The sequence below is a fragment of the Myotis lucifugus genome, unplaced genomic scaffold, assembly GCF_000147115.1.
Source record: "Myotis lucifugus unplaced genomic scaffold, Myoluc2.0 scaffold_19, whole genome shotgun sequence".
In the NCBI taxonomy this organism is placed as follows: domain Eukaryota; kingdom Metazoa; phylum Chordata; class Mammalia; order Chiroptera; family Vespertilionidae; genus Myotis; species Myotis lucifugus.
In genome coordinates this window covers 972934-989747 of record NW_005871067.1, presented here as the reverse complement: position 1 = coordinate 989747, position 16814 = coordinate 972934, and the positions used below count along the sequence as shown (strand labels likewise).

At 35.6% G+C, this 16814-nt stretch overlaps 1 protein-coding gene across 1 annotated transcript in view; it reads left to right on the top strand.

Moving 5' to 3' along the window:
- Nucleotides 1–16814, top strand: part of KATNAL1 (katanin catalytic subunit A1 like 1) — a 98751-nt gene that overhangs the window by 7304 nt on the left and 74633 nt on the right. Inside the window, exons 2-3 of the mRNA XM_006085460.3 lie at nt 4369–4544; nt 7271–7431. Of these exons, the coding sequence (XP_006085522.1) occupies nt 4383–4544; nt 7271–7431 (323 nt within the window). The 5' untranslated portion in view covers nt 4369–4382. The remainder of the gene's footprint in view (nt 1–4368; nt 4545–7270; nt 7432–16814) is intronic.

Sequence of the window (16814 nt, the reverse complement as noted above, 5' to 3'; positions counted from 1 at the left end):
CAATGTGACTTATCATCAGAGAATTTCGAATTGAGACTGCAGTGAGATACCATCTCACACCTGTCAGAATGGCTATCAGTAAATCAACAAACAAGTGTTGGTGAGGATGTGGAGAGCAGGGAACCCTCATGAACTGTTGGTGGGAATGTAGATTGGTGCAATCACTATGGGAAACAGTATGGAGGGTCCTCAAAAAATTAAAAAGGGAACCTGCCTTGTGACCCAGCAATTCCACTTCTGGGTATGTATCGAGGAAACAAAAACACTAATTCGGAGGAATATGTGCACCCCTGTGTTCCTTGCAGTGTTGTTTACAGTGGCCCAGATATAGAGGTAACCCAAGTGCCCACAGACAAAGGGCTAAAAAAGTGGTGGTGCATATATACAATGAATATTACTTGGCTATAAAAAGGAATGAAATCTTACCACTTGCGATAGCTTGGATGGACTGGGAGTGTATTGTGCTGGGTGGAATGGATCAGTTAGAGAAAGACAAATACCCTATGATTTCACTTATATGTGGAATCTAAAGAACAACATAAGTGAACAAACAATAAATAGACTCATGGATACAGAGAACCGACTGATGGTTGCTGTTGGGGGATTGTTGTGGGGACAGGGTGAAAAAGGTGAAGGGATTGAGAAGTATAAATTGGTAGTTACAAAATAATCATGGGGATGTAAAGTACAGCATAGGGAATATAGTCAATAATATTGTAATAACTATCTGTGGTGCCAGGTGGGTACCAGAAATACCACTTTATAAAGTATATGATTGTCTCATCACTATGCTCTATTCCTGAAATAAATACAAAGTAATAGTGAATGTAAACTGTAATTAAAAATTTAAAAAAATTATATGATTGGTTTTAAATATAAAACACCTTACATTTTTGGTATAAACTCCAGTCAGGCATAATGCATTATCTTTTATTTATATTACTGGGTTTGATTAGCTAAAATTTAAAGATTTTTGTATCTATGTTTCCGAAGGATATTGGTATATCAATTTCTTATAATGTCTGGTTTTGTATCAAGGTAAGGTTGGTTTTAAAGTATGAGTTGTATGTTTTTCCACTTCTTTTTTGAGAGAGTTTGTGTAGAATTGGTTTTATTTTTCCCTTAAATGCTTGGGAGAATTCACTAATGAAGCATTTAGGTCTGGAGTTGTTTTGTGTTTTTTTTTTCAGATAGATCTTATATTACAAATTGAATTTAATTGATTGCTATAGGACTACTAGTATTCTGATTAATTACTGTATTTTTTCTTGAGTAAGTTTGGTATGTTGTGACCTTCATAGAATTTGTTAATTTCATTAAGTCCTCTTTTGCCTTTTAATACTGCTGAAGTTTGTAGTAGTAGCCCCTCCTTTATTCTGATTTAGGTAACTTTTGTTTTCTTTCTCCCTTTCCTGGTCAATGTCACTAGAGCTTTATCAATTTTAATGATTTTTCCAAAGAACCAGCTTTTGGCTGTGTTGAAATTTTCTGTTGTTTGTTTCTGTTTTATTGATTTCTGCTCTTAATTATGTTCTTTCGTCTACTCCTTTTGGGTTTTAATTTACTTTTGTTTTCCTAGATTCTTATGAGAAGCTGAAAGCAGGAGTTGGCAAACTACAATTTGGGGCCAAATCCAGCCTGCCACTTGTTTTTGAATTACCCATGAACTAAGAATGGTTTTTGTATTTTTTTAATGGTTAAAAAAGTCAAAAGAAGAATACTGTTTTGTGATATGTAAAAATTAAGTGAAATTCAGTAATCATTGTCCATAAATAAAGTTTTATCGCAACACAACCACATTCATTTGTTTACATATTCTCCATAGGTACTTTTGTGCTAGAATGACAGAATTCAGTAGTTGTGACAAAGATTTCTGTTATATTCTCACTAGAGGCCTGGTGCATGAAATCCGTGTGTTCATGGCGGGAGGGGTGTCCCTTAGCCTGGCCATTTCAATGCCAACTAATGTTGTTTGACTGAAGTGATACGAAACTGTTTTATGTAGCTTTCCATGCAGTCAAAAGTTAAAACAAACAAGTGAGATCTTCATTACCCCCCCCCCCCCCACTGGATTTGCAGTACATGTATTTTCTGTGCTCAAATTACAGACTTAGCATCATTTTTCAGACTTTAATGCAAGTGCAAAGAATATTTTCATATTACAAATTACATTTTACTGTGCAGGTGAGACATTTCCTCCTGACTCGGTTGAAAGAGGTTAATCTGCAGTGTAATGACATGCAAAAGACAATATCAAAAGAATAGATTCTTTAAATGCCTTCCAAATAATGATTATGTTGAATGAAATGTATGCTTATGATTTGATATCAATATGTGACAGTATCTATCTGGGTGAAAAGACATCTTCTAACATGAAATACATAAAATTTCATTAAAATCATCATTAATGTATGAACATTTGCATTTGATTTTTTTTAAACATCCTCATCTGAGAATATGTTTACTGATTTTAGAGAGTAAGAGAAAAAGGGAAACATGGATTAGTTGTCTCCCATATGTACCCTGACTGGGGATCAAACCCAAAACCTAGGTATGTACCCCCGACTGGGAATTGAATCCACAGCCTTTTGGTGTACAGACTACACTGCAAACAACTGAGCCATACTGCCCAGGGCTGCAGAGGTAACCCAAGTTGATTTTGATGTTAGGGAACAGTAACTTTGAATCCCAACTAAGTGAAATATTCATCTTCCCCCAAAGAGTTTAATTTTTATTAGAAGACCTGTATTACAAAAAGTTGTGCTCAACTATTATCAGTATAATATTTTGAATTTCATCAATAAAAATTGTGGAAATTTTGTCTCATTGTGTCACTACTTAAATAATGTCCTCAATATTGCCCATTAGTCTTTAAAACCTAAAATATTTGCTCTTTGATCCTTTACAAAGTTTGCTGACTGCTGCTTTACATCAAGGCATTTTTATTCTGCACAGTTGTGTACCTGCACATAATAGCAGAATTAATGCTTAGTCTCACAGTGAATTTAAAAGAAAATATGTAGAACGGTTTTGTTTCTATTGTATTTATTAATTGCAGGTTGTTTACTGTAAAAAGACCTTCCTGCTTTGTGATAATATTTAATTTGAGAAGAGGCTTTCTACGGTTCTATATTATTGATCTACAGAATATTGGAATTTCTTATTGTGTAAAAATAGTATACAATTAGCTACAGTGTAATTCTCAAGTAACATAGATGATGCCTTCAGTGAACCTATGCTTGGCGAAGGGGCAAATATAACATGCCAAAACACATAAAGAAAACAGCTTTATTTTCAAGAAAGTACTGTAGTCACTTAAAGAGCCTAGAACTAGATGTGGTTAATTTTGAGGCAGAGTGTTAGAGCCCTTTAAGAATAGATAAGAGACAGAGAGGAAGAGCCAAACTACCCACACCAAACTCTAATTCCCTCAGGAAGGCATGGAAAAATACTATGATTTTCTCTTCTAAGGTTATTCATTGGTCTACTGTTCCAGGAAATAAGAATAGGGCAATTTGGACTTCTTCCTGGGATGTCATTCTTCTGTATCTCTGTAGTTCCTACTCTTTGTAGTCTTGAGTGGAAAGTATCTGCATGGAAGTCTGGAATGATTCTGGGAGATGTTTGGGAAGCCTGGAAGAAAAGCTGGAATGATGGGCTGGGAAGCTTGGTGGAAACCAGAGTTTCAGATGATGGTCTTCTAGCATCTTGTAGAATGGAAAAGATTAGTGATAGTTATTTGCACAGACAAAAAAGAAAAAGCGGTAGAGAATGGCAGGATCATGGGTGATTACAGTTGAACAAAAAGAGCTCAGGTAGTTTAATTCATAGGATTTTGCTTAGGTTTAAGTTGTATGGCACATTAAATGCACATAAATGATGTGTGGACAACTATAGGCTGTTCTGTTAAAATGTGTTCCTTCAGTATGACATTTTGTTTTTAGGCCAAAAAGTTTTAGTGAGAATTTCTGTGGTTTTAATTGACATAATTGGAAAATATGTGATATTCATAAATTTCTACATTTTCAAGAATAGATTGAAAGAAATTAAGCAATACCATCTTTACTATTATTGCAGTTTGTTGTCATTACAAATGAGCAAGGAAAACCAGTACCTGTAACATGAATCAGTAGTTCAGAGCTGTGTAATTTCTCGTTATTGTCTTGGGTGTTCTTTTCTGAACTCTTTTGTGCTGCCAAAATTAGAAATTTTGTTCAATATTATAAGATGCATTCAGATAACCTCAAACAAAGAAAAAACCATTTTGACTTTTCATGTAGTTTTAAGCTGATATTTTAAAGAATAATAAAAAATATTTTGAAGTCAGTACTGAAAACTTAATAAAAAGTCATTATATTTAATGTTTAGGTCTCTGAAAGAAGATGAACTTGGCTGAGATTTGTGACAATGCAAAGAAAGGAAGAGAATATGCACTTCTTGGAAATTATGACTCATCAATGGTATATTACCAAGGGGTGATCCAGCAGATTCAGAGACATTGCCAGTCAGTTAGAGACCCAGCTATCAGAGGCAAATGGCAACAGGTAAGGTCACATTATTCAGCGAGTCAGGGCAGCAGTCTATTGTTCTTGAAAGACTAGAGGCCTGGTGCAGGACATTCATGCACTTAGGGGAGGGGTCCCTCAGCCCGGCTGCGCCCTCTCGCAGTCCTGGAGCCAATGGGGGATGTCTGACTGACAGCTTAAGCTGTGAGCCCAGCTTCTGGCTGAGCGGTGCTCCCCGCTGTGAGAGCACATTGACTACCAGGGGGCGGCTCCAGCATTGAGTGTCTGCTCCCTGGTAGTCAGTGTGCATCATAGCAACTGGTTGTTCTGCTGTCAGGCTGAAACCGGCTCTCCAACATTCCCCGAGGTGTCCCGGATTGCAAGAGGGTGTAGGCCAGGCTGAGGGACCCCACTGGTGCACGATTGGGCGGGAGAGATGTGGAGGTTGGCGGGGGGGGGTGGGGGGGTGGGGGGGGTGCGTGGTGGGGGGGTCCGTGGGAGGGCTCCAGGGCGTGTCTGGCCTGTCTCACTCAATCCCGATCAGCTGGACCCCAGCAGCAAGCTAACCTACCGGTTAGAGCGTCTGCCCCCTGGTGGTCAGTGCACGTCATAGCGAGGGGTTGAGTAGCCTTAGCATATCATTAGCATATTGCGCTTTGATTGGTTGAATAGCCAACCAGACAATCAGGCACTTAACATATTAGTCTTTTATTATATAGGATTAGAACTTGAGATGTAAATAGTTCTTACTTGTCTGAATACTGAGGTATATTTAAAATGCACTCTGAATAGTTTTCTCTCTTGCCCAGATAATATTTTACATATTTTTTATTATTTCATGAGATATACTTCAAAGATGCTTAATCCTAATTGAACCTATTTTTTTTAAATTTCATGATCAGTTGCCTAATTGTGAGTACAAATTTTTGAAATAAATTATTGCTACTTGCCCTTTCCCCTTTCAATTCTACATGTAGTTTGACCCATTTCATAAAACTTTTCCTTTAAGAAAGTTTATTCTTTTGAAAGATTCCTTACGAATACAAAGGAGTCAGTAATCTAATAAAAAACACTAATATGTTTGCTGTCTCTTGACTATACAACTTGATTTTATAATAGTACAGTTAATAAAACCTTGAATTATAATTTTCCACTTATTCTTAAAACTTAAAATCCTTTTAAAATTATAAGTACAAAGTCAAGTATTTCTTTGAAGTTTCCATTTTACGTACTAATGCCTTTTAAGTGTTTCTTCTAATTTTTCCACTAGTCAGAAATTGATGTTTTACTAAATTTGTAGGGTAAATTTGGCTTATTTTCTGACTTAAGTGTTACCAGATTATGTTGAGTGAGAACAATATACTTGCTCTATGTCAAGTTGAAAATTTTAGTTGTTTTCCTCTATCCTGCATACTAGCCACAGATAAGAGTGGTTTATTAATCTAGCATGGAAATATTCTTGATACGTTATTAATTGTATTAAATAGTTGCCATTTTTATTCAGATATTTCTATTGTTTCTTTCCATTAGGTTCTGAAATTTCATTGCTCCAAGTATATCATGTAATTGCATATATGAGCAGTTGAACTTTACCTAGGTTTTTCTTTGATTCTGCATCTCCTTAATATGTTCCTTTCTATATCTATTAAATTGATGATTTAATATAAAGTGATGATTCTCTCTTCCTTCCTCTCTCTCTTCTTGAACAATATAACCTATTATTCAAGGTAAAGTTCAAGGCACATTTCTTATGCTCTGCTTTACAGTAAAGTGTGCGTTCTGATTAAAAAAATTAGAATTGTTAAACTGAATTTATAAATGTAATTTTCAATCAATTATCTATTTGCCTTTGAAAATTAGTTTTGGCTCAGAGTTTCAAAACACAAGAATTTCCATATACTAGGTGCTCAATGAGATTTTTGAAATACAGGAAAAATCTGGCCTTTGAGCCCAAAATAAACTTTGCCCAGGACTTGAAAGAATTTAACAAGTCCCAAAGAATTCAGATTTTAGATGAAGGAGAATTTAAATAAAAATTAGAAGTGTGTTATTCATAGAGTATTTGACCACTTCAGGCTTTCATATGCCCATGACAAGCAGGCATTTCATATTTAGTGAGATTGGGGACAGCAAATGCTGGTCAAAAATTTGGCTGGTAAGTTTTTGGAAGCTAGCTCTGGTCGGGTAGCTCAGTTGGTTAGAGCATCGTCCCAATATGCAAGGCTGCGGGTTTTATCCCTAGTCAGGGCACCTACAAGAATTAACTAATGAATGCATAAATAAGTGGAATAACAAATTGATGATTCTCTCTCCCTTTCTCTAAGATTAATAAATAAAAAATTTAAAAACTTTTTTGGAATTTATTTCTAAGTATATTAAAATGATTTAGCATTAATATTATAGCTCTCTGGGACTGGCTAGCTTGTTACTGAATTAGTTGCTTGTTTTAAATTATGTTCATGGTCATTACATTCCTTGGTAGAAATAAAGTTACATTATGAAGGTATATTACTAGTTCCCCTGTGAAAAGGTATTTAATTATATCTTTTTTCAAACTGATTCCTGCCCTTCTATCTATATCACTTTAAATAGTTCTTAGTTTTTGAATATGTTTTTTTTAATGACTCATGTTGCATACTTTGAAAAACATTAAGGAAACTTGCATTCTATAGCAATTTATATAAACTTGAAACAATTTCTGGCATAAAGGCTATATATATGTATGTATGTATATATGCATGTATTTATTTATTTATTTATTTAAGGTTCGGCAGGAATTATTAGAAGAATATGAACAAGTTAAAAGTATTGTCAACACTTTGGAAAGTTTTAAAATTGACAAGCCCCCAGATTTCCCTGTGTCCTGTCAAGATGAACCATTTAGAGATCCTGCTGTTTGGCCGCCCCCTGTACCTGCAGAACACAGGTAAACGGACTTCATGTTCTCTTTAGGTACTTTTGTAGCTAATTAATATTCAGAGTGAAGAGAGTGAAGCTTTATTTGAACAAAGGATGAAAAGTCTCTTGGGGGGCATGTAAATATAATACCTGTGTATACTTTTTACACCTATGGGTTTACAGAGTTTGTATTTGATAAAGAACAGAAGTCATATATCTTGCTTTTAGAATGTTTTTGCTACTGTACTTATAACAATAGAAATCTAGTCCTAAAATTTTTCAGTTAAATGAAATCTTTTAGATTTCATAATATCAGCATCAAAACTTGGATGGCTTTTTTCCTTTAAAACATTTTTTTAGAAATATATTTTATTGATTTTTTACAGAGAGGAAGGGAGAGGGATAGAGAGTTAGAAACATCCATGAGAGAGAAACATCCATCAGCTGCCTCCTGCACACTCCCTACTTTGGATGTGCCCGCAACCAAGGTACGTACATGCCCCTGACCGGAATCGAACCCGGGACTCTTCAGTCCACAGGCCGATGCTCCAGCCACTAAACCAAACTGGTCAGGGCAAAACATTTTTGCTTTGAAAGACTCTTAATTTTAGATGAAATGATAGACAAATTGGATTTATCTGGTTGGGCTTACAGCCAATTTCTAGAATCTTAGTGTTTACTGTTTCTTAAAGGTTAAAGGTCAGATTCCCTAGTGTGGCATATAAAGCTCTTAAGTTTATCTCCCTGATGCCCAGTCTGTGCATCATCTACATAAACCTTCCTCTTCTCATTCTTTCCTGTCATCTTGTCTTTGAACAGTTCTTTAATGAATACCCATAGCCCCATCTAAGCAACTTGGATTCATTAAGTCTCAGCTGAACTGTATTTCCTCCTCTCTGTAGCCTTTTTTAATTTGCCCAGGCATGATGGCTTGTCATAGAGTTAGGTTGCATTTTTTGTTATATTCACAAGATTAGGAGCTTTGCAAAGTCAGGACTATGCTTTTTATTTACTCAAAACAAAAATAACAGACTTCCATTGTCAACACAGGGTTTGGTACATAGGCATTCAACCAACATTGAATGAATAACTCCATTAATTCCACAAATGAGAAAGTGAGGCCTGGGAGACCCTGACCAGTAAGTTAGGCTAGATTAGGACCTGAGTTTAGGTCTTTCTGGCTTTCATTTCCCTAGATTGTGAAGTGGTATTGTGGCCAGAGTGTTGTAAGTAAGTTTCCCTTTGGTCAGTAGCTGTGATCCTGTGTTTAACTTGCTGAAGTTTCCTAAAAGCATTTAAAAAACTGTGAAAAGTGGTTAATTTATTCCTTCAGGTTTTTACCCACTGAGTTATGGGTAGATTTATGATTTCCACTATAAAAACACTAGATGATGATCCTGTTCTAAGGTCTACAACAATATAGTGCTTTCCTCAGATGTAACTACCTTCAGGTGTTTTGAATTAAGGTAACCATTACCCCTCATGGGTTATGCGTATATGCATATAGGTTCTTTGGTTAATCTCTCCCTACCTCCACTCCCCCCCACCCCCCACCTTCCTTCTGAGATTCGTCAATCTGTTCCATTCTTCTATGTCTCTGGATCTATTTTGTTTGTTTGTTTATTTTGTTCATTAGATTCCACAAATGAGTGAGATCATGTGATATTTGTCTTTCTCTGACTAGCATATTTCACTTAGCATAATACTCTTCCAGGTCATGCTGTCTCAAAGGGTAAGAGATCCTTTTTTTTTTTTTTTTTTTTACTGCTGCATAGTATTCCATTGTGTAGATGTACCACAGCTTTTTTATCCACTCATCTGCTGATGGGCACTTGGGCTGTTTCCAGATCTTAGCTGTTGTAAATAGTGCTGCTATGAACACAGGGGTGCATATATTCTTTCTAATTGGTGTTTCAGGACCTTAGGATATATTCCTAGAAGTGGAATCACTGAGTCAAATGGCTGTTCCATATTTAATTTTTTGAGGAAAATCCATACTGCTTTTCATAATGGCTTCACCCAGTCTGCATTCCCACCAGCAGTGACCTAGGGTTCCCATTTCTCCACATCCTCACCAGCACTTGTCATTTGTTGATTTGTTGATGGTAACCATTCTGACAGGTGTGAGGTGATGCCTCATTGTTGTTTTAATTTGCATCTCTCAGATGATCAGTGACTTTGAGCATTTTTTCATGTGTCTCTTGGCCATCTGTATGTCCACTTTGGAGAAGTGTCTATTTAGGTCCTTTGCCCATTTTTTGTTTGAATTGTCTTCCTTTTGTTAAAGATGCTACAAAGAAAGAGAATTACAGGCCAATATCCCTGATTAACATAGATGCTAAAACCCTCAACAAAACATTAGCAAATCTGATCCAGCAATATATTAAAAAGATCATACACCATGACCAAGTGGGATTTATTCCAGGGATGCAAGGCTGGTACAATATTCAGAAATCAATAAATCAGTTAATACATTGCAAGCAAATTGAAAGACAAAAATCACATTATCATATAAAAGAGTTTGGCTTTTTTAGATTCCACATATAAGTGACATCATACAGAATTTGTCTTTCTCTCACTGATCTCACTTAGCATAATGCCCTCAAGGTTTATCCATAGTGCTGCAGATGGCAGGATTTTCTTCTTTCTCATGGCTGAGTAATATTCCATTGTATGTATGTACCGCATCTTCTTTATTCATTCATCTGCTCATGGATGCTTAGGTTGTTTCCAAATCTTGGCTATTGTGAATTATGTTGCAGTAAACATGAGCTCTTCAATATCTTGTTTTCATTTTCTTCGGATATAGACCCAAGAGCAGAATTTCTGGACCATATGGTAGTTCTATTTTTAATTTTTTTGAGGAATTTCCACTCTGTTTTCCATAGTAGTAGAACTAGTTTGCATTCCCACCAACAGTGCACTAGGGTTCCCTTTTTTCCACATCCTTGCCAACACTTATCTCCTGTTCTTGATGATAGCCCTTGTAACAAGTGTGAGGTGATATCTCATTGTGGTTTTAATTTACATGTCCCCAATGACTAGTGATATTGAATATCTTTTCATGTATCTCTTCTTTGGAAAAATCTGTTTTTAGTTCCTCTGCCTATTTTTTAGACAGATCATTTTTCTTTTTTAAAAAATGAGTTGTATGAATTTTTATTTATTTTAGTTTGTGTTAATCCTCACCCAAGAATATATTTTCCATTGATTTTTGGAGTAAAAGGGAGGGAGGGAGGGAGAGAGAGGAGGAGAGGGAGAAAAAGCATCTATATGAGAGAGACACAGATTGGTTGCCTGCCTCGCACTCCCTGACGGGGTGGGAATTGAACCTGCAACCCTGGTACCTGCCATGCCCTTGAAGGGAATTGAACTTGTGAGCCTTGTGTGCGAGGGTCAGCACTCTCACCACTTAGCTACTCTGGCCAGGGCTGTTTGAATTTTGTATGTATTTTGGACATCAACCTCTTATCTGATATATGGTTTGCAAATATTTTCTCCCATTTGGTAGGTTGTCTTTTCATTTTTTGGATTCTTTTGCTGTGATGAAGCTTTTTTTAGTTTGATGTAGTCCCATTTGTGGATTTGTACTTTTGTTGCTTTTGCTTTTGGTGTCATAAACAAAAAAACCATTGCCTAGTCAAGGAACTTCTTTACTAGGTTTTCTTCTAGGAGTTTCAAAGTATCAGGTCTTTTGTGTAAATCTTTTAAATCCATTTCAAGTTTATTTTTGTGAGTGGTTAAGAGGTCCAGTTTTATTTTTCTGCTGGTAGTTACTCAGTTTTCTCAGCATCATTTGTTGAAGAGACTGTTCTTTCCTCATTGAATGTTCTTGACTCATTTGTCAATTAATTAACTACAAACGCAGAAGTTTATTTCCTGGCTTTCTATTTTGTTCCAGTAGTCTATGTGTTTACTTTTATGTCAGTACTATACTGTTTCAATTACTATAGCGTTGTAGTATAGTTTGATATCAGGAATATGATGTGAGACTTCTGGCATTGTTCTTTTTTCTCATGATTGCTTTGGTTATCTAGGGTCTTTTGTGGTACCATACAAATTTTAGGATTTTTTTTCTATTTCTGTGAAAACTGCCATTGGAATTTTATAGGGATTGTATTGATTTTGTAGATGGCTTTGGGTAGAATGGACATTTTAACAAATTAATCTTTGATCCAGGAACACAGGATATATTTCTATTTGTTTGTGTTTTCTTTAGTTCCTTTCATTAAAGTTTTGTAGTTTTCATTGTACATATCTTTCACTTCCTGTTTTATTGTTTTGATACTATTGTAAATGAGAAGTTTTCTTTACTTCTTTTTCAGCTGTTTCATTATTAGTATATAGAAACACATTGATTTCTGTTTGTTGATTTTATATCCACAACTTTATTGAATTCATTGATTAGTTTCAACAATTTTTTGGTTTAGTCTTTTCTGTTTTGGTGTTGCCCTAACCGGTTTGGCTCAGTGGATAGAGCATTGGCCTGCAGACTGAAAGGTCCCAGGTTCGATTCCGGTCAAGGGCATGAACCTTGGTTGCGGGCACATCCCCAGTAGGGGGTGTGCAGCAGGCAGCTGATCGATGTTTCTCTGTCATCGATGTTTCTAACTCTCTATCCCTCTCCCATCCTCTCTGTAAAAAATCAATAAAATATATTTTTTTTTAAAAAAAGAAGGATTGGTGTTGACTATTCTTCAAGTATTTGGTAGGATTCACCAGAGCAACCATCTGGTCCTGGGAATAACTTTTAGTATAGGAAATACCTGCTCTGAATTGCTAGAGCATCATGATGTATATCAAAAAGCAGTGGACACAGATAATAACACTGATATTCATGGCTCAAACTGAATAAAAAGTGTGATGGGCATTTTCCCATTGATGAACACTTACCTGAAACTTCTCTTTCGAGAAATACTAGCCTCGGTATTTCCTTTTTGTTGTGTTCTCCCTAAACTGCTCATAATACAGATCTGATTTATGTTTATACTTTTGCTTTAATCTTTACTCCTACTGAAAGTGCAAGATGAATGGACCAGAATATATTTCTCTGAACCTCCATTCTCCATGCTAAATTTTAAAAACGTTTTCTTTGTATGTAGCCATTGTGTGTATTTTTTTCCTCTGTGGATCAGAAATCCTTAATAAAAACAAATTTAAGACTAAATATTGCCCAGGGGAAATTTTTTAATTCCCACTTATATCAACAACAATAGAAAAGTACTCACCAACTCCACAAGGTTCTCTTAGCGAAGAAATTCTGTTTAATACCTTGAGGATTAGCATGGGATAAACTTTATGAATAAAATCTTTATGTAAGCAAAACCACATGGTGACATATATGTAAGTCATATGTTAAGTAAAATTTACACAGGTTTGTAGCATGGAATGTGTTCATGGGCTGAAAAAATAAGTAAATATTAAGATTGTAAATGTAGGGTTAAAAGTTATGGGGAGTTAGGGTAATATAATATTTTTCTCTGGTAATTTTTTTCTATAGGTCATGTAAAACAAACATAATAAAATTTTCCTTAGAGATAGTGAATAGTGGATATAGTCATTAGGTATCTTGGTTTAATGGGAAGACTCTTAACTTGAGTCCATGAGATCTGAGTTTGAAGTCTGCTTCTGACACCTGCTTGTTTTATGATCTTGAACAGGTTATTTAGCCTCTCTAAATATTAGCTTCCCTATCTGTAAAACTGGGATCTCTACCTCATGGATTAATTAAGAGAACTTACTATATAAGACAGTAACTGTCAAGTAATAAGTAATTAAAATGGTCAATTTTGAAACAAAATACCAAAATGTTCTTTCAGATAAATAAGCAACTAACAATTAAAAAATGATAGCCTCATTCATAAAATTCCTCAAGGAAATTATTCCCCCCCTGAACAATTTACATAAATCTTTAGTTCTCTGAAACATTTTGAATCACTCTGGCAGAGAGGATATGGTGTTTTAAATATCCAAGTCTCATAAAGTTGGTGTTCATTTTCAGGGAAAGAATGATAACTAATTATCAGTCATTTACCGAATGTTTTACAACTATTATCTTATTTAAAACTCCAATGATCCCATGAAGTAGCTAGTGTTATTGTGTACCCATATTACTATTGCTAATTTATTATTATGAACCCCATTTATAGCTGAGGAAATTGAAGCTTAGAGAGTTTGTAATTTTTCCAAAGTTATCTGAACAAGAAAGTGGGACAGTCAGGATTTGAACCCAGATCACCTCAAGTTCAGGACTCTTATTTATATCCACTCTGCTGTGTTAATTTCCTGTACACATCAGTGATGTCTGTTGGTATGTTTTGATATCATCTCTATATTCTGATACATCTACTTGATTAAATTCTTATTAGAGGTGATAGGAAAATAAAGATGCTGAAAATGCTAAACTTAATAAATTTTGGTAATTTAAATATAATTTAAGAAATTTCTCTATGGGAACATCTGAAATTACAGTGGAAGGCCATAGAAAAATAGAATTGACCTTATTTTGCACAAAATGTTTCCGGGATGCATCTGATGTGTTTGGCATTAGGCATGAATTTGGTAGCCTGGTTCATACCTCTGTCCTTTTCACTTCATAGACTTAACTCAAAACTTCTCCCTTATCCCTGTTGCTGGACACCAAGGTACTCTGTATACTGTGGGTTCCAGCAGTGGTGTTGGAAGTTATATCTTATGTGTCATGCTTCTGCTGAGTTCAATCATGATCCTGTTTTCAATCACCAGCAGCTGCTTGGATAAATCAAAACAGTTTTTTTTTAAAATGAGTTAGATCCATTGTCTTACACCTGAGGAAATTGGACTACAAAAGTAGGATTATGATGGGAGGTAGTGGCAATATTAGCATTAAACGCCAAAGAGAGGAAGTCTCCAGGCCATTCTTAGTGTCCTAAGTTAAAAGCTATCTTGTATTCATTAAATTATGTTATATTTTTTGTTATAATAAGTTTATTAAACATTCTCTTTAATGAGACCATTTAATTTTTTTTTATTAAAAAATTTGTTTTTAGAGAAAGAGAGGAAGGGGGAGAGAGACATTGATTTGTTGTTCCACTTATTTATGCATTCACTGGTGGGTTCTTGTATGTGCTCTGACTTAGGATTGAACCTGCAACCTTGGTTTATTGGGAGAATGCTCTAAGCAACTAAGCTACCCAGCCCAGATGAGACCATTTTATTTATTTTATTTTTTCGTTAATCTTCAGAATATCCTGAGGATATTTTTTCCTTTGATTATTAGAGAGAATGGAAAGGAGGGAAGGAGAGAGGGAGAGAGAACGATTGGTATGAGTGAGACATCAATTGGTTGCCTCCTGCACACACCCTGACCATGGCTGGGGATTGAACCTGCAACCCAGTTACATGCCCTTGACTTGGAATCGAACCCAAGACCCTTCAGTGTAGGGTTGATGCTCTAACCACTGAGAACACCTGCCAGAGAAGGATGAAAATATTTTAAAATGGTGTCTCTCAGTGAAACCTGAAGCCACAAAACTAAGGCCAAGGGGTGTGTGTGTGTGTGTTTGAGGTGATCGTAGGGGGTTAGGGAGAGGATTGTTACCTTCATACTTTACATAGGGCCAGAGATAATATCTAGCATATGATGAATGTTCATAAAATATATGTTGGATAGATCAATAATATAATATTTTTCTTATTGGAGCAGTATTTGACATAGTATATATCCAATAAACTATTCTTTACTTAACTTAAAAAATAAATGATACATCTTTTGAAGTTGCATATTTTTGGAGAGATGGCAGTAAGAATAGGATACACAGCCTGAAGTTAATCTTTGGCTTATTCTGTGTGGGTAAACTGGAACTCTGATATGCCTTCTAATGTTATTTCATCTGGAATCAGGGGAAATAGCATAATGTGTTTCTGTGCATATATAGATAGGAAGAATGATTTGTATCAAATTTATCTTATTCTGTAGAATTTCAGCCAAGGGGAAATTCTTACTGCTTAGTATTAAAGTTATTGCTTTATGTTCTTAGGGTATTCAAATAGGTTAAGTAGCTGCTAGCATTTAAAATGCCAATTTGCAGTGGAAAAAGATCAGTTAAGATCAAGGTCAAGTACCAGTAGACAGTAAACTATCATCTCGTCCTTATAAGTATTTCACCCAGACTCTAGCTCAGTTATTTTCCTGGGATTAGGAGGTAAGAGAGCAAATTTTTCTATCAGTTCCACCACTAATTGAGTGGTCCTCCAAATAAGTTTACTTTTCTGCATCTCATTTTTCTCCTCTGTAATATGTATGTTGTGATGAAATTGTTTTGTAAAATTATTTTGAAGTCTTAGGAAGAAAAATACTATATTATTGATCTATCCAACATATATTTTATGAACATTCATCGTATGCTAGATATTATCTCTGGCGCTGTGTAAAGTATGAAGGTAACAATCCTCTCCCTAACCCCCTACGATCACCCCAAACACACACACACACACACCCCTTGGCCTTAAGAAACCAATAAGAGAAAATAATCCAGACATCCTGGGAAATTTAAGTAGGATGCTGGCACCTATTGTATGTCAAGTATTGTGCTAGTACTATGCTGGGAAGCAGAAACAGACTCTGTCCCTGCCCTCTTAAGCATACAGTCCTACAGTAAAATAGGTGTGAGAGCCAGTACTGAAATAGAACGGACTGGATTTGGTGATTAATTAGATATAGAGAATGAGAGCAAAATTGGAACAGATAATGAAATTTCCAGACCAGGATGTTGAATAAGAATTGGAAATGAGAACCAGAGTTTAAGAGAGATTGAGATTAGTGGTGGTTATTTAGGAATCACCAGCAAGGGAAGGAATTTTAAGAAAGAAAATATTTAAGGTCGTTCTTTGTATGATGGAATACGTTATTTGCTTAATATGATTCACAGGTTGAAATTAAACTCATTTTCTTAACATTCTGAAGTCATATTCTCTTCCAAAATCCTGTTTGCGGAGAAAGGGATGGACTCTATTTTTAGACTCTCGGTAGCATGTAGGTAGCAGTGCTGATGAACTGCAATAACTGACATTTACTGCGTTCTTGACTGTGAACCAGGTACTGTGCTTATAAGCTTTTTACATGGTTTATTTCTTAATCGTCATAACCACCCTCTAAAATAAGTACTATTTTTTCATCCCTATTTTTTAGAAGACATTGAGGTTTAAAGATTCTAAGCAACTTTATCAAATTCTGTGTGTAGGTCAAATAAGGTAGGATTGATAATGGAAATGGATTTAGCAATATGGAGCTTATTGGTGACCTTGATGAGTATTTTGGATGGAATGGTGGAGAATAACAGAGTGGGTTCAGAGAGTGGAACCAGAGGGATTGAAAACAATGAATATATGCAATTCCTCAATTAGTCTTGCTGAAAAGGGGAGCAGAGAAAT